The 25,783-nt window shown below is 60.0% G+C and overlaps 3 protein-coding genes and 1 long non-coding RNA gene across 8 annotated transcripts in view; 2 read left to right on the top strand and 2 right to left on the bottom strand.

The window, feature by feature from the left end:
* The window catches only part of SH2B3 (SH2B adaptor protein 3), a 37,169-nt gene extending 34,495 nt beyond the window's left edge, over window positions 1-2,674 (bottom strand). For both annotated transcript variants that reach the window (XM_070516070.1, XM_044775874.2), the window contains exon 1: window positions 2,541-2,674. The gene's annotated coding sequence lies outside the window, so the exon portion shown is untranslated. The remainder of the gene's footprint in view (window positions 1-2,540) is intronic.
* On the top strand, window positions 1,183-18,217 carry LOC123288088 (uncharacterized). 2 transcript variants are annotated; one of them, XR_011505336.1, is made up of 2 exons: window positions 1,183-1,320; window positions 17,419-18,216. XR_011505336.1 is itself a non-coding variant. In XM_070516090.1 (2 exons), the coding sequence occupies exons 1-2, from the start codon at window positions 15,007-15,009 to the stop codon at window positions 17,499-17,501; spliced, it is 831 nt and encodes a 276-aa protein (XP_070372191.1). In that variant the 5' UTR covers window positions 14,983-15,006; the 3' UTR covers window positions 17,502-18,217. The 2 variants fall into 2 exon arrangements, 1 of the variants encoding a protein (XP_070372191.1); XM_070516090.1 differs by lacking the exon at window positions 1,183-1,320 and adding an exon at window positions 14,983-15,754 and having other exon boundaries at window positions 17,419-18,217.
* Window positions 13,214-15,113, bottom strand: LOC106842231 (uncharacterized). Its single transcript, XR_006531613.2, has 3 exons — window positions 14,977-15,113; window positions 14,232-14,328; window positions 13,214-13,793 (listed from the first exon to the last, which is right to left on the bottom strand). It is a non-coding gene; the product is annotated as an uncharacterized lncRNA (long non-coding RNA).
* Window positions 18,218-20,095: 1,878 nt separating the features above from the next.
* On the top strand, window positions 20,096-25,123 carry PHETA1 (PH domain containing endocytic trafficking adaptor 1). 3 transcript variants are annotated; one of them, XM_070516093.1, is made up of 4 exons: window positions 20,096-20,236; window positions 21,557-21,626; window positions 22,379-22,504; window positions 24,320-25,123. In XM_070516093.1, the coding sequence occupies exon 4, from the start codon at window positions 24,330-24,332 to the stop codon at window positions 24,978-24,980; it is 651 nt and encodes a 216-aa protein (XP_070372194.1). In that variant the 5' UTR covers window positions 20,096-20,236; window positions 21,557-21,626; window positions 22,379-22,504; window positions 24,320-24,329; the 3' UTR covers window positions 24,981-25,123. The 3 variants fall into 3 exon arrangements, with proteins under 3 accessions (XP_070372194.1, XP_070372193.1, XP_070372192.1); XM_070516092.1 differs by lacking the exon at window positions 20,096-20,236 and adding an exon at window positions 21,051-21,189 and having other exon boundaries at window positions 24,324-25,123; XM_070516091.1 differs by lacking the exon at window positions 20,096-20,236 and adding an exon at window positions 21,051-21,189.
* The last annotated feature ends 660 nt before the right edge of the window (window positions 25,124-25,783 follow it).

The raw sequence follows: 25,783 nt of genomic DNA, 5'->3' as shown, positions 1-25,783 counted from the left end.
AGGCCTCACAGCTAGAAGCTGACAGAGCCCAGATTTGGCCCCAAAGCCCATGCTGCTACCAGGGAAAAGAGAGAGCTTAACAGGAAAGGCCTCTTCTTGTAATAACAACAACAACAATAATAATATCTATTATTAATTGAGTGCCAGGCCCAGCTTTATGTGCTCCGTCTCCCCGCTAGGAGTGGGCAGCACTGGGACTGGCCACTGGGAGGTCCCTCCGAGCGCCCCCAGCCCCACCCCGTCTTCCCTCGGGGAGGCTCCGTTCAGGAGGCGGAGGGTGTCCTGAGGTGGCCCAGCTGGACCCAGACGTCCACGGGCCCCCACAGGCTGAACCGCCGTATCTGGAGAGGTTCCAGAGGATCTGACGGGGGTTAGGAAGTCCTGTTTATCGGAGAAAGATCAAGCCCAGGGTGCAGAGGGGTGGGGGTGGGGGTGGAAAATCAGAAGGAAACAAGCAGAGCTGACATCCGTGTCGAACCAGATAATGCCCATCTCCTCACTGCTCCTCGTCACTCCTCCTGACCAAGCCGTTCTAAACACTGTGACTTCACTCTTTACGGTTCCAACGACCTTACGACACAGGTACTATTATCACACCCACTTGACAGATGAGGAAACTGAGGCTGGCGTGGTCAGGCAAGGCCGCACGGCCAGGAAGCACCATCACCTCCTCCTGCCTGGGTCTTCAGAATTCCTCTCCCAGACTCGGGACCCCGAGAGCTGCAGGTGCAGGAGGCGCTCCAGGGAAGCTGAGGAACGACATTCCACGACAGTGACCACGACGCTAACGGTGGTGACGATAAAACCACCCCCCACACCTGTACGTGGACCTTTCTCTGCCAGGCAGCAGGTGCTTTTCACACACTGACTTATTAAATCCCTACCACGAACTTGTTATTACCCCATTTCGCATAGCGGGAAACTGAGGTCCGTTAAGTGTCACTTGCCCGCGACCTCAGCTGGAAAGAGACAGAGGGAGAATGGAAGTCTCCAGACCCTCCTCTGCTGAGCCTCCTGACGGTCCTCAGACCCCAGCAGCGGATACCGCCGGCTGCCGCCGTGGCCCGCAGGGACTCGCCAAGTTCTAGGAATGCTCACCCTTTGGCTCAGAAGGATTTCCCCTCCCATAGAGGGGGTTGTGGGAAAGGCTCAGAAAAACCGTATTAAAAACCCTTCCAACTTCCCCAACGGGCCCTGGCCTCTCATCTGCTGACCCCAGCCGCCCAGGCGGCCTCGCCTGCTCTCCCCCCATCAGGGCTGAGTCTCTGGCCCCCGCAGGCCCCGGGGAGCCTCCAGCGCCGTTTCCGCTCTGGCAGCCAGGTCAGTGATGGGAAATCCAGACACAACTCGCGCCCACAACCCTGGAGACCCATGCGCCCACCGCCCTGGCAGGGGCCCCGGGCTGGGCTGTAAATGGGGAGGCAGGATGGGCTGGCTGTCCCAGCTGCGCCTGGCAGCTGGCAGGGGTCAGGGGATGCTTATGCCCCAGGCAAGGGGGGTGTAGGTCAGATCTCGGCCCCTCCTGCCCCAAAGCTGGACCTTGGCCCTGCAGACCCGGCCTTGCCAGGCCCTCTGCTCCAAAGCCCCCACCCGCAGCCCGATTTCACTTCCTCCCACTCAGTCAGGCCTGGCCATGCCTCTCCCTGGAGGCCCCCAGCTGCAGGCAATGACCTCCTCACCTACATCATCGTGCCCGGGAATGGGGAAGAGAAACAGGAGAATGAGGAAACTAAAGAAAAAAAAGAAGCGGGACAAGCAGGCAGGCAGGACCCCTCCCCAGTTCCTCAAATGCAGTCCCCACCGCCCCAAAAGCCCCCGATGGCCAGAGGGAGGGCACGGAGGGGATTTCTGCACCAGACACTAAGGGCCTCTCAAATACCCTCCCAGCTGGCCCCTGACCTAGAGCGCCAACACACCCCCAGCCTGTTTTGGGTGGGAGGGTTTTCCCGTGGCCCAGGTCAGGGGTGTGAGGGTACCCGCCAAAGAGACCTGAGCTCTGGGATCCCTAACCTCTGGGAACCCCCAAATTCAGTGGCATGGGGCCGCTTGGCCAGGCTCACCTCGGTGATGCAGAAAGTGGGGAGAGGGGCTTCTGGAATCGGGGGCTCCCTCTTAGCCACATGGCCTGGGGCAGTAGGGAGGGGCCGCGCCGGAGGGCTCTTCCATCTCGCAGCCTCAGTTTCACTACTTTCACTTTCAAGGTACCGAGCGGTGACCCCCCCCCCGACCCCTCCCACCAGACACAAGTCGAGGGGGATGCTGCCTCTACAGGCGGGGCCGCTTTAAGGGGTGGCCTGGGGGTAGGAGCCGCAGCCTCTGCGGGCGCCTCCCCCACCGCCTGGCTCCCCACTCCATCCCAGCACGTGTGTGGGTGGGGTGTCGGCCGGGAGGGTGTCGCAGGAGCCGGGGAAGGGTCCCCCCGAGCGCCCCCACCTGAGTGAGCGGCAGGACAGCGTTTCAGGCGGGGGTGAGCGCGCAGACCCGGGAAGGACCGAGCCCTCCGGCCCCGGGGGAGGGCAGCGCCGGGGAGGCCGCCTTACCTGAGACACGGGGGGTCCGGGCCCGGCCGGCCCATGGCGTCGCGCGCCTCCGGCCCCCCGAAACCCCGAGGGGGCGGGTGGGCCCCCGCCCGGGAGCGCTCTCTCCGCGCGCCGGCTCCTGGCTCGCGGCTCTACCGAGCGGGGCTCAGGCAGGAAACCCGGGCTCGGAAAATGGCCAGCGCCTCATCATTTCCGCCGCCAGCGCTTGACAGTTGCGGGAGGATGCGCCCCGGGCCGCCGCCGGGGAAACTTTGCTGCCGCCGCCGTCGCCACCGCGGGCCGCGACAGTCCGGGCGGGCGGCCGGGCGGAGGCGGCGGCCGAGCCCATGCCGCCCCGCGCCGTTATGTAAAGAGGAACCGGCTGCGCTCGCCGAGCCCCGGGGGGGGGGGGGGGGGCGGTCCGGCGGGGCGGGGCCCAGGGGCGAGGCCGCGCGAGGCCACGCCCACCTCCGCGAGCCGGCCGGGGCCGGAGGGGCAGGTCCTGGGGGCGGGGCCGGGTCTTGCCACGCCCACCGCCCCTGCGCCTCCGGGGCTGACCGGGTCCTGGGGTCTCCAACGCGCGCTGGGGAGGGGCGGGGACTGGACGAGCCACGCCCACAGCTCGCCCACCCGATTTTGCACCGCGCAGCCTAAAGAAGGGAATGAACGGCCGGGGGGGCGGGCCACCCGGTGCCTCCGGCTGCGGGGGCGGGGCCCCAGGAAAGGCGGGGCCGGGGCGGGGCCGGGCCGAGCCGCCTGGCCTCGAGGGGGCGCGCCCCGCCGACTCCCTCCCGCCGGGCCTTATCTGCGCGCGCCGGACCTGTCCGTGCAACAGCGACCGCAGCTTTCATCACCCGGGGCAGGATCCCCGCCCCGCCCGGCCCCAGCTACCCGCGGCGCCGCTGCGCCGACCCGCCGCGGCCCCAGCCCCCCACTCGGGTTCCGTCGCCACCCTCGTGTCTGTGCCCCCCGTGTAGACCGCCCTCTATCGAGCCGCCCGTCCCCCGCGCCGGGAGTGCCCCTTTCTCCGGGAAGCCCTCCCAGACCGCGGACGCCCATGCGCTCCGGGCCTCCCTGTCTGCGGGCCACTTTCATTTTCTCTCCGGGCCTGATGTGGCGTGAGGTTGACAGCGGGGTCCCCGCGAGTCTGGGGTGGCGCACACGCTCAGCCAGCCCGGGTGTCGGGGAGAGAGGAAAGTCTGTTCCCTCCCTCCCACAACAGGAAACGGGTCGCCCACGCCCCCAGCCCGCAGGGGCCGGGTCACCCCTTTCCAGACAGCGCGCCCCTCCATTCCGCTGCCTCCCCGTCTTCCTAGATGTGGGCATATGACGTGACTTCTCCATACCTCGATTTCCCCACCGAGGAAATGGAAATAATAAGAGTACCCGCTCCACTGAGGGGCGTGAGGACGAAATGAGTTCATGCGTGAAGGCAGGCGGCCTGCGGCTTGGCCCAAGAGAAAACGCTTTCTGTGAGTGTTGGTTAGACCGTCAGGCCCGAGTCCTGCCCTCGGAGCTACAGGAAGGGGTTCCCCAGAAGGTGGGGATTTCCAGACCCCAGCAGAAGGGGGAAGGAGGCTGGTCGGCTGCAGGGTCCTTGGTGTCCAATAACCTTGAAAGAGCTGGCCACAAACCGTGTGCTTTCCACAGATAAGTGTTAAGCACCTACTGTGTGCTGGGCACTCTTCTAGATGCTGGGGACACAGCAGTGAACCAGACAGACGAATCTCCCCGCCCTCCCGGAGCTGACACTCTGGGGAGGCGACACGGAGCACAGATAAATAAATGGGATACTGTGTCATGAAGGTGGACAAAGAGTTACGGGATGGAGAGCCGGAAGGGGCCGTCAGACTGGAGGCTCGGTGACAGCGACCCTGAGGAGCTAACATCTGAGCTGAGACCACCCCTCCCCCCACCCCAGGGCATGAAGAATCCAGGCGTGACAAGGTCTGAGGGAAAGGTGTTCCAGGCCAAAGGAACAGCCAGTGCAGGGGTCCGGAGGTGAGAAACTCCGTGTGTTCGAGGAACGTTGGGAAGGCAGTGGGGATAGATGGGAAGAGCTGAAGTCGGAAAGGCGGGCCTGTCCCATGGAGACTTGAAGGTCCTGGTGGCAAGCTTGGGAATTCCCTCGAGGGCAATAGGGAGCCATGGAGGGTTTTGAGCAGAAGGACCTGTTGACCTTTGGATTTGAGCTGCAAAGCCTGCAGGAGGTGACCCAGCATCCGAGGGTGTGGGACGAGGGGAGGGGGAAGGTATCAGGAGGCGTAAACTGATCTCCCCACATTATTGTCTCTCTATTCCACTTCGGGAGACTGAGGCCCAGAGAGAGCAGTAAGTTGCCTGCAGTCACACAGCTGCCAGGTGGTACCAAGAGAGCAGCCGGGTACACAGCAGTTGTCAAATGGTTGCTGAAGTCTGCCAGCCACAAGCACTTTCCCTCTCGCTGCCAGACAGCAGTTCTGCTGACTTAAATGGAGACTTGTGGTTCTTCCCCTTTTTAATCACAGTGCAAGGCTTCTCTCTCGCCAGATTTCTCTGAGGCCCGAAGCGGTTTCCTTTCTCGCTGAATTTCTTCTCGCCGCGCGTCCCCTCCAGCGTCCAGTTTCTCGTTTCAGCGCTCTCCGCGATGGAGACGTCGCACCTTCGTTTCTGTTTTCCTTAGAAAGGCGAGAGGTTTCCGAGGAGCCCCTGCCGCCGCCTTGCCCTAGATTCGGAGAGCCTCGCAGCTCGGCCCGTGATCGCATCTCTGCGGCTCCTCCCCCTTCACAGGCCGCCGCGAGCAAGAGGTTTAGGCCGATTGCCCCGAAACGGGCAGGGCCGGCGCCCAGCAGGTCCCCCTGCGGGGACAGACGCTGACCCCGAGGGCACCTGCTGCCTGCCCGGTTCCGGCCCAGGCTCTCCGGATTAATAGCAGCAACGAAACAATAGTCAACGACCATATCGACAGGTACTGCTTAATACTGTTAATAGTGACATTAACAGTTAACACTAATAACAAAACAAAAGTTAACCAGTACAGGATGCCAACACAAGGACTGATAACAATAAATATAAAAACATAACAATAAACAAGTCTAATTAATAGTAAAAATAGTTACTGTTACAGGATTAATAGCGAATATTAGATAAGAATAGGATATTAGTAGTAACAATAAATATGATAACACCTAACAAGTCTAGGATAAATGGTAATAATAGGAGCTAATGGTTACAAGATTAAGCATAATAAATATAAAATAACAACAGGTTAGTAATAAGATTAACAATAAATGTGATATAATAGGACTAACAGCACTTAATAGTTACAGGACAAGTAATAATAAATATAAAAATAACAATAGGCGAGAATAGGATTAAGAGTAATAGATACGATACTATCATTAAACAGCTAATGATGTAGGATTAGCAATAACGTGGTGAGCAGTCTTTGAGCCTTGCTGCGGGCCAGGCATTGCTCCACACCAGTTCTGACAAATGGAACTTCCTGTGATGATGGAAATGTTCTGTCTGCCCTGTGCAATATGGTCCCCACTCGCCACATGAGCCTCTTGAGCGCTTGAAACGTGGCCAATGTCACTGAGGAACTGAATTTTAACTTTACTTAATGTTAATGAAGTAACGTGTAAAGAGCCACATGTAGCCCGCGGCTCCTGGGCCGGACGGCGCAGCTCTGACATCTTGCATGCGTTAGTTCATTCGACTCTCGCGGCCGCCCGGGGTAGGCGCTATTGTTGATATTACTATCCCCATCGTGTGGTGAGGAAACCGAGCCCTGAAAAGTGGAGTCATTAGCCCTGATCAGGATCTCTCAAGGACGCCCTTCAAGCACAGGACGCCATTGTCAGAGGGGCCCCTAATTAAGAACCAAGGCTCTGGGGTCACCCAGATGGCTTTAGAAGTCTGTGTTCTGCATCTTCTTAGCTGTATGATCACTTGGACTCTCTAGGCCTCAGTTTCCTCATCTGTAAGATGGGGACAGTCACAGGGCTGACCTCACTGGCATGGGGAGAATTTGATGAGAAAACTCACGTTAAGGGCTTGGGAGGCTGGACAACACTTCCGAATAGCATGTGCTCAATAAAGAGTGTTGATTAGGGGCCAGCCTGTGGCCTAGCGGTTAAGTCCGCACGCTCTGCTTGGCGGCAGAGTTCACTGGTTTGGATCCTGGGCACAGACCGACATCATGCTGTGCAGGTGTCCCACATAGAAAATAGAGGAAGATTGGCACAGATGTCAGCTCAGGGGCAATCTTCTTCACCAAGAAAAAAAAAAAGAGAGAGAGAGTGTTGATTACAATCTATACAGGCATGCACCACACGACAGTGCTTCAGCCACCGGACTGCATATATGATGGTGGTCCCCGGACTGCATATATGATGGTGGTCCCACAAGATTAGTACCACATATTCTAGGTGTGTAGTAGGCTATACCATCTAGGTTCGTGTGAGCACACTCTTTGATGTTTGCACAATGACAAAATTGCCTAACAACACATTTCTCAGGATGTGTCCCTGTTGTTAATCGAGGCATGACTGTAAGTGGATGTGAGTCGTACGTCCCTCAGGGGTGGCTGTGGAGCATGCTGGTCACAGAGACTTGCCCTGTGGGAGACAGACCCTCACGCCCATTGTACAGATGAGGACCCTGAGGCTGGAGAGCGAAGACTCCTCCCAAGGTTACCAGCCGGTGCGTGGAGGCCTCGATGTCCACATCTGTGGAGTGTGCTTCTGCAGACCCGTCCTCCCCCTGCTGGGAACACGGTCTGGGCCACAGGTGAGGAGCAGGCCTGAGCCCGGGGCTGCCCCCTGGCCAGGCAATGGCTGCGACACTGGACTGAATGTTTCCAGCCCCCCACAAATTCACGTTGAAATCCTTACCCCCAGGCGACGGTGTTAGGGGGGTGAATGGGGCAGGAGGCAGAGGCCACATGCATGGGATTAGTGCCCTTGTGAGAGAGACCCCAGAGGGCTCCCTCCAGCTCTGCCACGTGAGGTTACGGCTGGAAGGCACCGATTGTGAACCAGAACGGGGGGCGCTCACCAGTCACCGAATCTGCCAGCGTCTCCATCTCAGCCTTCCCAGTCTCCAAAACTGCGAGAAATAGATTGTGTTGTTTATAAACTACTCATAGCAGAATTTCTACGGTATTTTGTTATAGCAACCCGTGTGGACTAAGACAGAAAACTGGTACCCAGACGTGGGGTGCTGCTGTAGTCAACACGCATAACTGTGGAAGTGGCTTTGGAACTGGGTGCTGGGTAGAGGCTGGAGGAGTCTGGGGTGATTGCTAGAAAACGTCTGCACTGCCAGGACGGACCCCTACGGGCCATTCTGCTGAGGGCCCGGAGGAAGAGGAGCGCTGCAGACGAAGCTGGCCCAGGACAAGGGGAGAGGCCCGAGGCGGTTCGCGGATCATCGGGGCTTCCCTCCCATCCCAGAATGCAAGGGTCTGGGTGGCAGGACGATTTCAAAGGAGGAGCCACCCCTGCTCGCTCTGCCCGGGTGGGTCCCGGTCAGCGCCCCCTCTGGCTCCAGCAGGCCCCCAGCGGCGTGGGCTGTGCCCCAAAGCTGTGCGGGCATGGCTGCCTCCACCTAGATTTTGCAGCAGCTGCCAGCTCACAACCCAGGCAAGGGGCCACGTTGAGGGTAGGGTCACCAGGGAGAGTCCCCACCAGAGTGGTGCCCAGCAAAGCCAGGGGGCGGACAGAACCTTGGGGGCCCAACCGCTGCCCAGCAGAGCTTCGAAGGCAGGAACGCCACCCCAATGTGTCCAGAAGGCAGAACCCCACACCCCAGGGGCTCTGGAAAGCGGGACACAGCCCCAGCATGCCTGGAGGACAGAGCATCTGGCCAGAGGGGATTATTCTAGAGCCTGAAGGCTTTGGACTCCTCAGGACCTGCCACTCCTTTTTTCTTTTCCACCTCTGTCCTATGCCCGTCCTCTCGCGGTTGCATTCTGGAAGCGCACGTTTGATTTCACAGCTGGAGAGGAATCGGCCGCAGAATGGCGGCACCTTGAGTCTCACTCACAACTGACTTAGAGAAGGCTTTGGGCATTAGACTTCTGCGTTGATGCTGGAAGGAACTAAGACTTTTGAGGCTCTTGGGATGGAACGCATTTTGCATGTGTGAACTTTGGGGGGCCAAGGGCAGAGTGCAATGAACTGAATGTTTACGTCCCCCCAAAATGGACTAAGACCGCTGGTGCTGGAGGTTTCCAGGCCTGGGTTTTCATCCCAGCGCTGCTGCGTGAGACTCCACATCCTAAACCTCAGTGGCCGCAGTCTGTAAAATGGGCGTGACAGTAGCAGGGCGAAGGGAAGTGAGACTGTGCAGGCCATCCGGTCCCGAGCAGGCGCTCAGGGAACGTCCTGCATGCTCACTCTATCAAGTGACCCCTGGAACACACTGGGCTCCTCACCGCTCCTCAAAACCACCTCCGACTCCCGCCTCAGAGCCTTTGCATGGCTGTTCCCTCTGCCCAGGATGCCCTTCCAACCGATGTTCCCATCCCTCGCTTCCCTCACTCCCTGGAGGCCCCCTCCCCCTCCCCTGGCTGCTGTCACTCTCCTCTCTGACTCTGCTCCTCCTCCTTCCACCACGTCTGAGAACGCTCAAGCAGCTTTATGGAGAAGCCCCACGTGGTGGGGGACGGAGGCCTCCTGCTGACAGCCAGCAAGGAACAGAGACCTCTGGGCAACAGCCCCAGATGAGCCACCTTTGAAGTGGCTCCTCCAGCCCCAGTCCAGCCTTCAGATGACGGGAGCCCAGCCCATGTCTGGCTACAACCTCAGGAAAGAGCCTGCACCGGAAACACCTGGCTACACCGCTCCCAGATTCCCGGGACCATATGAAATAATAAATGCTGTTTTAAGCCACTAAGTTGCAGAGCAATTTATGACATAGCACATAACGAATACAGAGCTCAAGACAGCTCTGGGGGTGTCCAGCCAGCCCCTTCCCCACCCATCAGGGCCCAGCGGAGGCTGGCAGGGTCAGGAAGGGGAGTCCCGGCCAGAAGGAATTCTGTCAGCGGCCCTTCCTCTTTCCGCCGGATTCCCGGGCGGGTCCAGGGGCGAGCAGGTGCCGGGGCCGCTCCGTCCAGCTTCCTCCCCGCGCCCGGTTCCCCTTTCCACCCTCCCAGCGACTTCCACTCCGAAACCCGCCCCAGGCGGCCTCAGGAAAGCAGGCAGCGCTTTACAATCTGGACTCCATCTCCGGAAGTCTGCACGGGAGCTGAGACCTCCCGGGGAGCAGGACACCCCCTCCCATCCCTGCCGTGAGGGCTCTGCCAGGAACGACCCCACTTTTCGGAAGAGGAATCGGAGGCCACGTGCCCAGAGTCACACGGCTGCTCAGCGACTGAAGCAGACCCCTGGACCCAAGACCTGTCCGATCGCAGAACACAGCTCTCAACGACTTACTACGCCCAAATAATAATAATAATAATAATGGGGTAATAACAGAATTAATCATTATTGGACATTATGTGCCAGGCGCTATTTTGAGGGCTTTGCATGGATTAATGATTTAGTCTTCCCAACAACTGTAGGAAGGAGAGAGTGTTGTTTCCCTCCCTTCGACAGAGGGGGAAACTGAGGCACGGAGAGGAGAAGTGACCTGCCCCAGTCCCAAGGCTGGTAAGCGGCCCAGGACTCGGGGTCCAGAATTCCGACCTTGGCCCAAATCGCCCGCGGCGGCCGCGCGCCCCAAGCGCACCCCCGGGGCCCCCAGCCCGGCCGCGCAAACGCGGACCGCCCCCTCTTCCGCGAGGGGATGTGGATTCGGAGGGGAAATGACTCAGTGGCGTGCGGCCCCGCAGACAATTAGGCACTTCCAACCCGGGTAATTAAAGGCCCCGATGGCTCCGCAGAGACCGGACAACCTGGTTACCGCGGCCGCCCCGCGCGGCCCGGCTCCGCGGGGCCCGGTCCAGGCTGCGCGCCCGCGGGCGGTGACGCGGGGCTCGGGCGCCCCCTGGTGGCCCCGCGCTGGCGGGCGGCGGAGGCTCCCGCGAAGCCTCGGCCCCTCCTCCCGGAGCCGCCCTGGACGCCCCACCCCGGCTCCAGGTCTGGGGCCTCCGATCCACCGTCAAACGGCCACCAAGGTCGACAACACGGATTTGGGACATGGTTTAATGCCCGGCTTCTTCCTCTGGTGCTGGGTCACCCTGGGCAAGTGACTTGGGCTCTCTGAGCCTCAGTTTCTTCGTCCGTAAAATGGGGATAAGGGATGACTCGACCTCCTAGGATTGTGGTGAAAAGTCAAATGATTCGTGTTGAGGTCTCTGCCACACAGTCAGTGCTCCTCAAATGCCGCCTATTATTTATTTCCAAGGCACGAATGTGATTATGGGCCATGTCTCTCCCCTGCTCTGAACCTTCCGTGGCTGTGTGACCTTCTGAGCAAAACCCATACCGGCAGCCTGACATTCCAAGCCCTTCCCAGCCGCATCCCTGTCGACCTCACCTCCTGAAAATACCCACCAAACGCCCTCCGCTCCAGTTACACCAGACTTCTTTCCGTCCCTTGTTTCATGTTTCCAGACCCGCGTCCTGTTCTCACTGCCTGGCATTCTGATTCCCTTTCCTCCGCTTGGCAAACTCCTATACATCCTTCAAAAACACCTGAACTGTGCCCTTTACCTGAGGTCTACTTGGGTTCCCTGGGGGCGTTGCCTCCTCTGTATCAAGCGTCCAAGGGACAGAGGGCTCGTCCCTAATGTTGCAATTACTCATGCATTCATCTGCGTAGCCCCAGACTCTGAGCTCCTGCAGGGTGGGGCTGCAGTTCCACTCATCTTTGAACCTGGGCTCACGGTAGGAACCCGGCACACATTATAATGGTGCTCAAGAGGTTGTGTTGACACAAAATGAAATGGTGGGTCCTTGGTGATTGTTGGTGGATGGTGACTCTAACGCACAGACTCACGATGGGAGCCTTGGTTCCGGCGCCTCCCCGCTGGTTCGACCTCTCTGCGAAAATGGGGATGAGCCCAGTGCCTCCCTCACAAAGCACTTAGCGCGGGACACTCGATCAGTGACCGGATTATTGTCAGCTTCCTTTACGCTGAGGGGCAGGCGCCCGAGCACCGCTCACACTCCCCTCCCGGCTACGTTAAAAGAGGCATCGAATGTCAGCTAAGGTATAAACCCCCCAAAATTGCAAACAGTGCTCAAACGGATACTTGCGCACGAACGTTCACAGCAGCAGCTACAATGGGCGAGATGTGGGAACGGCCCAAACGCCCGTCAGCGGACGAGTGCACAGACGGCAGCTGGCCATCCTCAGCCACGCAAACCAAGGGAGGACGCGCGGCGTCGAAGGGAAGGACGCCTGCTCCACGTGGATGAACTCGAAACGTGGCGCTCAGTGAAAGAAGCCGACGCAGAAGGCCGCACGTGTATGAGACCAGCGACGTGGAACGTCCAGAACAGGCAAGCCCACAGAGACGAAGCGGACGGTGGGTGCGCGGGCTGGGGGAGGGGGGCACGGGACTGACAGCTACTGGGTGTGGGGTTCCCTTCCGGTGATGAAAGCGTTTTAGAAGTAGATGGAGGTGGTGGCACAGCATTGTGAATGTCCCACGTGCCACTGAAACGGACTTTACAATGGAAATGTGAATGTCACCTCAATCAAAAAACGTGACAACAAAAGTGTTAGCTCACGGGGCAGGATTTGGAGGGCGTCGGGGCTGCGCCCACTCTATTCCTCCAGTCCCCCCCTAGGCTGGTCTCGACCCCCAAAGTGGGCTGCAGGAGGCTGGGAAGCTGGTCTCCCTGCCCGCACCTGGCAGAGCCCGGGGATGGTCCCACAGAGGATGTGACATGAGTGTGGGCCACTCCTCGCCTGCAGAACGGCCGGGCGGCTCTGAGATCCGTCGCCACCCTGAGCCCCTCGCCAGCACTGGGTGACTGAGCACGGCTCCAGGGTGAGCCGTGGGCGCAGGCGGCACAGGAAGATGCCGCCAGGCCAGCAGGTCATCTCCGAGAGGAGGACCCTGACCTGCACAGAGAGGGGCAGAAACTGGCTGGAGGGGCGGGGAAATGCAGCCGCGGCAGGAGGAAGCTTGAGGGTAAGGGGGCCGCAGGGTCCTCTGCAGGGCTGTGAGGGCTGACAGGGCCCTGAATTACCCAGACTGAACGGGAGTGTCTGCAGAGCCTCAGGCCGCTGAGTCACTTCCCTTCAGCTACCTGGGGCCGGGCTGGGTGTACTTCAGGCGAATGGTCAGACTCTGCTTATTCCTGGGCCCAGAGCAGGACGCTGGGGCTAGCTGCCTGGGTGTGCTCCGCCTCATATGCTGGCTGTGTGACCCTGGGCAAGTTACTTTACCTCTCTGAGGCAGCAGGAGTCACAGGGCCAAGGATAGAGGAGGAGAGGAGAGAGGGAAGTACGAGGCAATACTCTTAGACGCAGAAGCAGGAAGCTGAGGGCGGAGGGGTGTGTGGAGAGCAGCGAGCCCCACATTTCCATCTTCCCCCAGCTGGGCTCCCCTCACTGCTGAAATGGGTTCCCATGAGCGTGGCTGCTGGACTTCCCTTGTTATGCTAACAGCACCTGACTTTCTATGAAATCTCGGTTCAACATGTTCCCTGGGGACGGCCTTCTCGTCCCCACCCCAATGATTGGTTCAAAGACAGGCAGGTGAAGCCACATGGCCGGTGAGAATCAACTCCAGGCTTGGGCAGAAGAGTCCAATAAGAAAATGTTTTATTCCACTCCTCTTGGAGCTGGGAGAACATAAGCTCAGAGCTTCTGGGGGCCATGTGGCCTGAGAATGAATCCACTCAGAGCCATGCAAAACCCGACAGAGAGAAACTGAGTCCTGATGATATGGGCTTTGCACCTAGATGCAGCCATACCTGAAAGCAGTTACCCTTAGATTTCTCAGCCATGTGAGTCAGTCAATCTCTCTGTGGCTGAAGCCTGTTTGTGTGCAGCTTTTAGCCACTTGGCAACTGAGAGACTCCTGCCACAGAACACCAGTGGGTCCTCCCAGTCGCCATATCATGTGAAGGTGCCTCATGGGCCTCTCATACCTGAAACAGGAGACGAGGGTATGGTCCTGGGGTTGGAAGTTGGGAGAGCCAGGAGTTGGGCAGGCTGAGAGGAGCTGGGGCCCCATGGGGGCAGGAGGACACTCTGCCCAGCAGGCTGGGATTTTTGAGCCTCCACTACGTGCTGGGCCCTGTCCCAGGCACTGGGGATACAATGGCGAAGACGACAGACACTGTCTCTGTTCTCGTGCCGGGAAAGATTGTCGGCGAGTGAACCCTTAAATAAACAGACAGTGACAAGTTAGCGAGGGCCTCGTAGCTCACTGAACCCTCCAACAACCCTTGCCATCTCCCTTTTCCAGATGAGGAAACTGAGGCTCAGAGAGGTGAAGTGACTTGCCCCAGGTCACATAGCTACTCAGATTCCAAGCTGGGATTTGAACCCAGGTCTGGCACCAAAACTTTTTAGTTTTTATTAACAGTTTTAATTTAAAAATTTTAAATTAGAAATTTTCCCCAAGGGCCTTATATTTTGATTTTCTTTACCCCCAAACAGCATCTTTCCCAGATAATGACTTAGTTATTTTAAAACTTTTTTATTGCTCAAAGATGTTTGAAGTGCCAGCCAAAACTTGTGAGCAGAAAGTAGTAACACGGCACAGTTACTGAGCACTTACTCTATGCTAGTGTCATTCTGAGGACTTTGTGTCATTACCTAACGGGCAGCAAGGTGTAGACTCCGGACCGCCTGGGTTCAAATCCACTTCCTCGCAGTGTGAGTTCAGGTTAGCCATGTCATCTCGGTTTCTTTTCTGTAAAATGGGGATGGCAAAATCGTTCCTACTTCTCAGCGTTGTCGTAAGAAGCAAACCCCACAGCACGTGCTCAGTAAGCAGGAGCTATTCTTCTTGAAGTCCCTCATGCACCTATGAGATGGGGGGGGTGTTCCTTCTTCTGTTTCACAGATGAGGAAACCAAGGCACAGAGAGGTGAGTGACTTCCCAAAGGTCACACAGCTTGAGAATGGCGGAGTGGGGATGGGAACCATGCTGCACATTAAGTGACTTCCAGCTCGCAGCGCGGTCCCGCACTGATTTGTGAGTCTGGGCTTCACGGGAAATGCGAGACCTCCCCCTGCACTCTGTAGTCCGGGCTGTGGCTCAGGGGCCACGCCAGCCAGCGCTCCCTTCAGGTCCCGACCTGGCACAGCAGGAAGGAAAACACATTCCACCTGACACGCACAGCAGAGGCAGCCATGCTAGCGCTCCGGTCGGGGCTCGGCTGGGGTCAGGGGAAGGGGCTGTGAGTTTGTGGGGTTTGCTAGGACGGTACCAGGAGGGGTTTCTTCGGACTTGAAGTGGAGGTGGCTAGGTGGTTAGGAACATGGGCTGGTATCCAACAGGCTTGGGTGGCAGCCCCAGCTCTGCCCTTTCCTGTGTGACCGTGGGCATGTTACTCACCCTCTCTGAGCCTCGGCTGGAGAGTTCAATATGATGGTCTGGGTCAAAGGAACTCGGCCCTGTGCCGGCGTGCAGTATGTCCTGGTTATTAATAAGGAGCAGGTGAAACTCCGAGGTGGTTTAAATCGCTCCTGGGGGGAAAGCAGTCAGGAATTCGGGGGTCTGCAGGCGGCAGAGGAGAGGGTTTGGGGACGGGGCATGAGACGCCCCATAACTGATGATGGGGACGAGGAGAGGAGTCAGCAATGCCACCTTTCAAGGCGGGCTCTCCCATCCTCCTCAGGATGCTCTGGAGGGAGCCGGCAAGACACTCCTGGTCCCCACGCCTTCAGCAAAGTTCGCTCGCCCAGGCCCGGGCCTCAGCTGGTGGAGCCCAGGTACCAAGGGAGGACCCTCGAAGTTGGGACCTGGGTCCCTCCCCGCATGGGGCCTGGCCAGCGCACTGTGGTGGAGGACAATTTCAGTTCCTTCCCGGGGCTGGTGGCCTCTGCCCACTGCTGGGGTGGGGCAGCCACCGCGGAAGGAAGCTTGGCCTCGGACCCCAGCGGGGCCCATCGTCCTCCCCTGCTGGTGGCCGAGCGAAGAGGGCGGGTCCGAGGACAGGGCTGGGTGCAAGATGGCAGGTCCTGTGGGCACCTTCCTGGGAAGACTGTCCCTACGATGTGTCGGGCACTGAAGACGGGGCAGAGAACAAAGCAGACAAGACTCCCTGCGCTCAGGGCCCCGCCTGCTCACAGGGGGGAGACTGGTGTCATGGGCTGGGCAGTCCCCAAACCAGGTACGCTGCCACCAACTGGCTTCTGGTTTTTCTCCAACTTCATGTGGCTTCTTATCTCCTTAGCAAGTTCCTCCTCATCTCCCCAGCCTTCTGAGAAAAGCCCACAGGCCTCCTGGGTCTCATCTCTCCTCCCCTCTTGCTGCCTCTGCTCCAGCCACACTGGCCTCCTTGATACGTTTCTTGCCTCTGAGCCTTTGCATTTGCTGTTCCCTCTGCCAGGAATGCTCTTCCCTCTGGATAGCTGCACAGCTTGTGCCCTTATTTCCTTCAGGTCTTTACCCCAAAGCACCTTCTCTGGGAGGTCTCCTCCGGCCCCTCCCCTCTAAAACGGCAGGCCCGCCGTCCTCATTCACAGCACACGTGCTCGTCCCTGCGGTGGTTCCCGACCCCGAACTTCGGCTCGTGTACTGTAGATGTTGCTTCCTTTGTTTACCCTGGGAAGCGAGGGCGGGAGCTTGTCTGTCATTTTTTTTTTTTTTAACCATTTATTGAGGTGAAATTCACATGACATAAAATCAGCCACTTTAAAGGCCACCATTCAGTGGCACTTACGACTTCACAATGCTGTGCACCCACCACCTCTATCAGGTTCCAAACATTTCCATCACCCCAAAGGAAGACCCCACACCCATTTTTTTAAACCCTACGCCCATTAAGTGGCCACTTCCCGTCCTCCCTCCCCCTAGGCCCTGGAAACCACCAAAATTCTTTCTGTCTTTCTGGACTTATCTATTCTGGCCAATTCACATAATTGGACTCCCACAACACATGGCCTTTGGTGACTGGCTTCTTTCACGCAGCATAATGTTTTCGAGGATCATCACATTTTAGTGGGCATTGCCACTCCATTCCTTTTTAGGGCTGAGTAATAGTCCACTGTCCGGATGCACCACATTCTGTTTATCCTCCCACCCACTGGTGGACACTTGGGCTGCTTCCACTTGCTGGCTAGTGTGAGTAGCGCTGCTGTGGACACGCATCCCTGCCTGTCTTTGCCGTGTGTACCCCGCGCCTGGGACACAGAAGTGCTTCCCTAAGTGTTGGCTGAAAGACTGACTGCCTGGAGGAAACAAAGGCATTCGACCCAGTGGGGTGGGGCTGGGGCTCATATGCCTCCTGGAAGAGACAATGGCTGAGCGAGGGCTTGAAGGAGGAGTCCTGGAAGGGGCACCACCAGCATGTGCAAAGGCCCAGAGCACGGTGCATTTGGGGAACAGAGGCGTGGCAGGAGGCTGCAGTTGAGGGAGTGGGGCTAGGAAACCACGTGTGGGGAGGCTGGAGGGGCGGGCAGGGGCCAGGACAAGTAGGGCCTTGCCACTCCCGGGCGGGAGTCTGGACTTGCCCCTGAGGCAATGGGGAGCCACAGAAAGGCTCTGAACAAGAGAGTGCCGTGACTCGCGTTGACTTCAGTTTTACTAGGATCCCGCGGTGGAGAATGGACTTGGGGGTGCAGGGGCAGAGGGAGACCTGAGGGAAGGCTATGCAGCCGACTGGGCGAGAGACGACAGTGGCCTGGGGCAGGGAAGTGGTGGCAGAGATGGAGAAGTGACGGGCTCGAGACTGGTCTGGAGGGAACACCATCAGGACTGGTAACGGCAGCCGCGACCCAGTTCTGGTTCTCAAATTCCCCTTCCCAGTCCTTCTGAACACTGTTCCTTTTCCAGCCCGCTCCAGGCGCCAGCCACAAAGACGCTCCGCTGGTCACAGCAGCCAAGGCTGGAAACAACCTAACATCCGTCAGCGATGAAAGGACAAAGGAGGCGGCATGTCCACACGGCGGGACAGGATTCAGCCACAAAGGAACAGGGTACGACACGCGCTGGAACAGGGTCGGACCCTGAAAACGTGATGCTCCGTGAACAGAGCCAGACTCCAGAGGCCACGTGCTGTGTGATTCCACGCATGGAAACATCCAGAACACGTGAACCCCTGGAGACAGGGAGCAGACGGGTGGTGGCCGGGGCTGGGGGAGGGGACGGGGAGCGAGGCTGATGGGGACGGGCTCTTACTTTGGGGTGATGGAAACGTTCTCAAATTCAACTGAGGCGGTAGCTGCACTACCTTGTGAACAGACTAAATGCCACCGATTGTCCACTTGCTTTTACTTTTGCTGGTGACTTTTTAAATTTGGAAGCTGTATCTTTTTTTTTAAATCTATTTTCAGCTTTATTGAGGTGTAATGGACGAACAAAATTGTAACATATTTCCAGTATCCACGTGACAATGGGATACGTGTCTGCACTGTGAAAGGGTTCCTCCCCTCTAGTTAATTCACACGTTCATCATTCTATACAGATTTGTTTTGGGGAGAATATCGAAGTTCTGCTGCCTTTGCAAATTTCAATTCTATAATTCAGTGTTACCAACACGTCTCCATGTTATACGTTATGTTCACTTTAAAATGATTTTTTAATGTGAATTTCACCTCAATTAAAAAATAAATAATAAGGAATAATAATTTTTAAAAGATGCCAGGGCCTTGCTCCGATTTCTGCCTTTTTCGCCCAGGTCAAATCTCAACTCTAGCATGAGGGGCTCTGAGAGCCAAGACTCACAGACCTCTGGGAAGTTTTACCCACACCAAAGCCCAAATGTCCTTGTACCTGGCATTTTCCTCAACTGGCAAGCATCTAGATTAGGGGGAAATCCCAGCTTGCCTTTCCTGGCTGAGGAGTTATGGCAGCATCAGGTATAGCTGGATCCAGGAGCTCAGCAGATATCAGATATCATCAGGTACCTGTCTCTCTCCACGTCGTGGCTGTGGCCCCGCTTTCCTCTGTGCTGGCTTCACTATCAGGCAGGCTCTAGAATTCAACTGCTTCTCTCCACCTCCACTGCCTCTGCTTTGCTCTTAGCTACCATCATCTTTTGCCTGGACTACTGCAATACCTTCCTCCCTGGTCTCCTGGGGCCTCTACCCTTGCTCTCTGCAGTCCATCCTCCCCACAGCAGCCAGGGACCGTGCTGAACCTAAGACAGATCACATCCCTTCTCTACTCAAAACCCTCCCATGGCTCCCCATTCTTCTCAGAGTAAAAGCAAATCTTTCCCATGATCCACAAGGCCCTAAGCAACCTGGCTTTGCTGATACTCTCTGACCTCATTTCGTACTATTCTTCCACTTGCTCACTCGGCCCCAGCTCCACTGGCTTCCTCTCTGTTGTTCAAACATGCTTGGGATGGGCCCACCTCAGGGCCTTTGCACTTACCATTCTCTCTGCCTGGACACCCTACCCCTAGAGACCTATAGGGCTCCCTTCTCCCCTCCTTTAGGTCTCTGCACCTCAGAAAGGCTTTCCCTGACCACTGTGTCTAAAATCTACCCCACTGCCATAGCTGAGTCTTCCTAACAGGAATCACTTCTAGAACTTGTTTGTTCACTGACTCAGGAACCGTGCCTGGAACAGTGTCGGCACACAGTAGGTGCTTAGTGAGAGGCTGTAGAATGAATATATGATCCTGGTCGGTCCTGTGTCTCTGCTGCCTTCAGGCCGGGACTGGACAGTGATGGAGGCCTGGAGGGCGGCGGGGAGGAAGCAGGAAGAGCAGGTCCAGGGAGGTGGGGCTGTGTTCTTCTAAGCAGAACAAAGAACAGCAATTCCTATTTGTCGAGAGCACCTACTGTCTGCCGTGAACTTCATATCCGGCGACTGTCTGTATTAACAGATGAGGAAACCGGCCCAGAGAAGTGAAGTGACTTCTCTAAGGCCCCACAGTGACAGACGGCTCAGTGGGACTTGAACCCAAGCCTGCCCAACTCCAGAGCTTTCCCGCCTCACCTGGGGCTGGGGGTGGGGTCGCCAGGCATCCTGTACATCTAGTACGGTCCTCTACTGACTTCGTCAGAACGCCCCGAAGGTCCCGCATTCAGCTTTTTCCAAGAAACCACAAATTTTCAGCAGAGTTATGTTTCAAATGTAGCTGGGTGTTAAATTTGCTAAATCCGCCAGCCCTACCCAAGGAGGAGCTGCGACTCCAGGCCCAGGGCTTCAGCGAGCACCCCCGCCCAGGACCCCGATGTTTTTCCGGGCGAATCCGCCGCCTGTCCTTACTTAGGCCTTGGAAACGCGTGGAGCCTCGAAACCGAATCCTCTTTCCTGGAATAGGGCACTGGGGATTCCTGAGCCGGTCGCAGCCCCTTTAAGAGTGGTTTCGGGGGCGGGCCCAAGGGGGGGCGTGGCGAATCCGGGGGCGGGCCGGGCCGGGGCCGGCCAATCCGGGGGCGGGCCGAGCGCGGGGGCGGGCCCGGCGCGGGCGGGCCGGGAAGGGTTAAAGGGGCGCGCCCGCGGGCGGTGGACCGTCCGGCTGCCCCCGCCTCCTTCCGTCCGAGTCGTGCTCTCCCGCGGCTGCGCCGGCCCGGCAGTCCCGGAGACAAAGCAGCGCCGCCGCGGTCGCCGCCCCCGAGCGGGTCCCGGGCCATGGCCGGGCCGCCCCCCGGCCCCGCTCCTCCCGTGCCGCCGCCGCCCTAGGCCGCGCCGCGAGGTAAGGCCGGCCCGGGGGACCTGCGGGGGGCGCGCGCCGGGCCGCGTGGGTGGGCCTCGGGGTCCCCGGCCGTCCGGAGAGCGCGGGGATCGGCCCTCGCGCGCCTCACTCCGGCGTGATTCCCCCACTCGGGACCCCCGCTGCCGGGCGGACGGGGCCGATGACCCCGGCCCCATAGGGGACCTCGGCCGCGGGGGACCCTGCGCACAGGCCGCCGTCGGCTCCCCCTGCGGTCGCTGACCCCCACGTGGGGCTCTGGCTGTCCTTTAGGGGACACCCCACACAAAGGGGCAGGGCAGCCGGGAGCGGGGCGAGACCCGGAGGACCAGCCTCTGCGGGGCTGCCTCCAGCCTGCGGGGGTCCCGGTCCCCGGCCCCAGTCCGGGCAGGCGGGGCGGGCGCGCTCGAGGGCTCGCGGCACGTGTCGCTCGGCCTGCACCTGCCACACCCCCTCTCCCCGAGGCCCACTGCTGGGGGACCCTGGTGGGAGCCGAATCCAAGGCCAGGACCTGCCGGTCCGGCTTCTTTCCTTGAAGTGAGCGCCACGGTGCCGTGCCTCCGTTTCCTGCAAGTGCTGGTTTCTGGGCCAGCTGTGTCCCTGGAGCCCTTGGACAGCGTCTTTGGGCGCGCTCACTCCCTGCGAAGCATCTTGCAAAAATGGCTCTCCAGGATTCACTTATTCCAGCCGCCCCGAGGGCCGGATGTTACCCTCACCTGATAGGGGCTGCGAGCCCGGACCGTGGTGCGGGCGTCCTGGGGCCTTCCCGTAGCTGCCAGTGGGTTTCCCTCATTTAGCCCACTGCACCCTCCCCAGCGCATCTGAGGCTCGGAAAGGTGAGGTGGTTTCCTCAAGGCCCCCAGCCCACCCTGGAGGAGGCGAGAACTTGGCCCCTTCAGCTTTCTGCCGGCCGCAGGCCGTTGAATCAGCGGACTCTGAACTTCTTGGAAAACAGCGTGAGTGCGGGGAGATAAGCGGGACCGGGTCCTCCCAGGGGCCCTGCTGCTTCCTGCCCCCCTTTCGTGCTGGGCTGGAGCTGGCGGGGCCATGGGTAGGACCGGGTGCCACGCCACCGGTGACGGGGGGCAGGCTGGCCCCGTTTGGGCAGCAGAGGGAGGAGGGCCGCCCAGCGTGAGGGGACCTCAAGATCAGCCCCTTTGGGCAGGGTGCCTAGAACATGCGACTCTGGGCAGAGCCTTGTGCCTTTGGGCAAGTTGCTTGACCTCTCTGTGTCTCAGTTTCTGCAGGTGAATGCAGGATGGGGCACAGTCCCGTCTCGGGCTGTTGAGAGCTGTGGGACGATAACTCTGATTCGTTCCACAGGGCTGTGAGCGCCAACTACATGCCAAGCGCGGGAGTCCCCTGCCTCCTCGAGCAGGCAGAGATGACGCAGGTGAGTTTCGGTTGGGGTGCAGGAGAGGGGCGGGGGTCCCTGGACACAGGGCGGGTGGGGCCCGCCTCCCTGAGCTCCAACTGCAGGACGAGGAGCCGGCCCTGGGAAGATAGGGGAAGGGCATGCCAGGCAGAGGGAACAGCCCGGCCCAGGCCCCGAGGTGGGAGAATGCCCCATGCGTATGAGGAACAGCAAGGGGGCCAGGGTGGCTGGAGCTGCGTGACAGCGGGGCCGAGAGGTGGGGGGGGGGGCCCTGGGAGGCTGCGGGGGACCGAGCCTGATCCTCAGCAATCGGGAACCATGGGGGGTTTAGGGCGGAGGAGGCTGTGGTTGGGCTTCATTGTAACAGGGTCCCTCAGTGGGGCCCGGCGAGGGGCCTGGGAGGGAGTTAGGATCTTGCCCTGGAGAACATGGCCTGGAAGGGGCGAGGACGCAGGCCGGGGACCAGTGGAGGGGCTCCGGAGCCGTCTGGGCAGCCATCACGGGGCCTGGAAGGGGAGGGCAGTGGGCAGAGAGGGCCTGCTGAGGGGGAAGAGGTCGGAGGGGGTCAGCCGGACGTGATGAGTGATCAGGGTTGGTGCAGGGGAACCAAGGGCCATCTGCTCAAAGCACTGAGGGCAGCACTTGGGGGCCAAGAAGAAGGTCAACAGCTACCGCCGGGTGCCTGGTTCTGTGCTGAGCGTTTCTACATGGTCACTGTGCCATCGTCACAGCAACCCAGACCTAGGCACTGTTGTGATCCCGTTTTACAGATGTGGAAACAGAGGCCCAGAGAGGCTTAAAGCTTGTCCAGGGTCACACAGCCCTAACACTGCAGAACTGACACTTGAGTCCAGAGAAGAGCAAGTCGAGACCACAGCTGGGCAGAGGCCGGCGAGGTGAGTGGTGGCCTGAGAGGCAGGAGGGAAATGGGGCGAGTAGGGTGGGTGGTTCCTGAGGGAAACGGGGCCAGGTTCACCTGGGAGTTGTTGTGGCGGGGAGGGAATGCATGAGTCCCATTTTGCAGAGAGAGAAACTCAGGCTCAGAGAGGGGCAGCCCGTGTCTGAAGTCACACAGCTCAGGGAGGCAGAGCAGGGATTAAAGACCCTGAGCCTTCATGGGCTCTGGCCTTGTCCTGGCTGCTAGGTCAGGACAGGCTGATCTCCACTACTAAATCACGGCTCATGTTGCCTCTTCCAGGAAGCCTTTCTTGACTGACTAGGCAAGTGAGATGAGGGAGCAATCGCCCCCTCTGCCCTGGGTCAGGTTGCCTGGCTGGGCCCCCTGTGACCTGCCGCTCCCAGGAGAGCCACCACCCATACCTCATTCCTCCAAGGCCTGAGTAAGGCACCACGCAAGCTGGGAAAGAACATTAATTGAGCGCCTACTGCATTCTAGCTGCTTGACCTACTTTGCCTCTTGAGAAATGTAGCTACTGTCCTATGTAGAGTGGGGTTGTGAGGCAGGAGCACGAGGTGGGTCCTCAAAGTGGCCATGCAAAACCCCAGGGGAAGGTGTGGCCACATTGGACACCCTGTACCACCTCCCGACAAGTCCTGCCTGGCCAGTGTTGCCCTGGGCAAAGGCGGATAAAATCACGGGCCAAGTGCATAGATTCCTCAGTGCGCTCCCCATCCCCTGCCTGTAAGTGTGGGCCCCGCCCTGGGCCCTTTATCTGGATTATTTCATAACAGTCTTTTCTGTCACTCTGAATGCATCCACCACCTCTCCCCTTCCTCACTTGGATCCAGCCTCACCAGCCTCCTGGCTGTCCCCCAACACCAGCAGCAGGTTCCCACCTCAGGGCCTTTGCACTTGCTGTTCCCTCTGCCTGGCATGTCCCAGGGGTTCCCTTCCTCACCTCCTGCAGGTCTCTGTTCAGATGTCACCTTCTCAGTACAGCCTTCTCGACCCCCCTGTTGAAATCAAACACTCCTCTTGTCCCAGAACTCCTGACCCCCTCCCTGTCAGACTTTCCACAGCACGTAAGACCATCTGGCAGATGTATTTCATCTGTTTGTTAACTGTCTGCTCCGTTCACCTGCACTGGCACGTGAGCACCACGAGCGACCTCCCCGTTTTCTTTACTGCTGTATTCCCAGTGCCTGGCATGCAGTAGGTGCTTAATAAATGTTTGATGAATGAAGGCCCTCCAATCCTCTGAAGTGGGGTCTGTTCACACCCACATTTCATGGGGGCCGTCAGAGCTGAGCTAGGAAATCAGCAGAGCTGGCACCCGCTGGGGACCACCGAAGGGCAGCGGGTCTGGTCCCGGGGATGATGGAAACAGGTGCCTGGAATGAGGCATGGCTTTGAACGTCAGCTGCGCCCAACGAGCTTGGTGGCCCTGGGCGAGTCTCTAACCTCTCTGTGCTGTCTCTCCATCTGTCACGTGCGGTCACGCCAGTCCCTGCCAGCTTGGCTTGGCCGCCAGATTAAGCGAGGGGAGATGCACGAGATGGGGGGCACGCAGTGGGGAGGAGCCCCCAACAGTATTGGGGCGGGAGGACAGCAGGAGGGGCAGGAGCCTGGCCTCTGGGGCCGGTCCCACGGGGCTTCGGTCCTGGCTCTGCTCCTGCAGGGCCGCGTGCGTGAGCCTGGGCGGGGCCCTGGAGCGCTTTGAGCCTCAGTTTCCCCCCCACCGCCCGCGGAAGGGGGAGGGGCGCGGGCCCCGGCAGGCGCTGGGGCGGCGGGTGACCCTGGCTCCCCGCAGGCAGGCGGCCATGAAGCTCAACGAGCGCAGCCTGGCCTCGTACGCGACGAGCGGCGCGCCGGCCGACCGCGCGGGCTTCCTGTTCCAGCGCGCGGGCCGCGCCGCCGCCTACCTGCGCCGCTGGTTCGTGCTGCGCGGCAACATGCTCTTCTACTTCGAGGACGCGGCCAGCCGCGAGCCGGCGGGCGTCGTCATCCTGGAGGGCTGCACGGTGGAGCTGGTGGAGGCCGCCGAGGAGTTCGCCTTCGCCGTGCGCTTCGCGGGCGCCCGCGCGCGCGCCTACGAGCTGGCGGCCGAGAGCCAGGCGGCGCTGGAGGGCTGGGTGAAGGCGCTGTCGCGCGCCAGCTTCGACTACCTGCGCCTCGTCGTGCGCGAGCTCGAGCGCCAGCTGGCCGCCGTGCGCGGCCCCGCGCCCGCGCCCCCGGCCCGCGCGCTCCCGCCCGCCGCGCCCCCGCCCGGCCCCGCGCCCCGGGAGAACGGCCGCGCCGCCTGGAGCACCGCGGCCCCCGCCGCGCCCGGCCCCGCGCCCCCGCCGCCGCCGCCCCGCCGCCGCGCCTCGGCCCCCAGGGCGCCCGCCGCCTTCGCGCGGCTGCACGAGAGCTACGGCCGCGAGGTGCGCGCCCTGCGGAGCCTCTGGCTGCGGGGCCGCGCCCAGCCCTGAGCGCGCCCCCGGAGACTGGGGGACGTGGGGGCCAGGCCGGCCTTGGGGGTCCCCGCGCGGCCTGGGTTCCGGGACTCCAGCTCTGAGAAGATGCTGGATGCTGATGTGGCTGCGGAAGCCGGGCCTTGGCGGCCACGTGCCTGGTTCCAAGAACCCAGGGCCTGGAGGAGCCTCCAGAAGCCGAGGGCTGCTTTCCAGGGAATCTGCCCAGGCTGGGCCCACCCACCCAGCAAAGGCCTGTTGCTGGCGACAAGCCCCGGCTGGGGTGGCTGGGTGCTGCTGAGGCTGTGTGGCCGCAAAGGCAGGTGCCCAGTGGGCCTGGGCCTCGCAGGGACGGGGAGGGCTCCTCCACGGTGGCCTCCAGGCGCAGCAGGGCGGGTTTCCAGGCGTGTCCCGGGCCTGGAGTGGGGCAGGCGGGACTTTGCCCCGGGCTCTGGCAGCCCTGGAGGTGCTCAGGAGCCGCCCTCTGGCCCCGGGCCACGTCTGCCCTGGTGTGGCAGCCCTCGAGCTCGACACCACTGCATCCTTCACTCCTCCTACCCGGTTTGCCTGCCGGGGGGTGGGGGTGGGGGTGCTGGGGGGGGGCCCTCTGGGAGCTGCCCCACCTCCTCCAGTCCCGGGCTGGGCAGCCTGGCCTGAGCTGACTTTCCAGCAGGTTCTGCTGGGGAGGAGGGGCCGAGAGCTGACTCGCTGCCCAGAAAGGGCTCAGGTACGGATCCCGGAGGACAAGGACACGGCTGAGAAGCCATGTTTGCCTTCCAGAACACTCTCCCTCCATCCAGCCCCTCTCTGAGCTCGTGCCC

Source organism: Equus asinus, chromosome 8 (genome assembly GCF_041296235.1).
Source record: "Equus asinus isolate D_3611 breed Donkey chromosome 8, EquAss-T2T_v2, whole genome shotgun sequence".
NCBI classification, from domain to species: Eukaryota; Metazoa; Chordata; class Mammalia; order Perissodactyla; family Equidae; genus Equus; species Equus asinus.
Note: the sequence above shows the minus strand (reverse complement) of the source record. Positions and strands in the feature narration are given on the sequence as shown.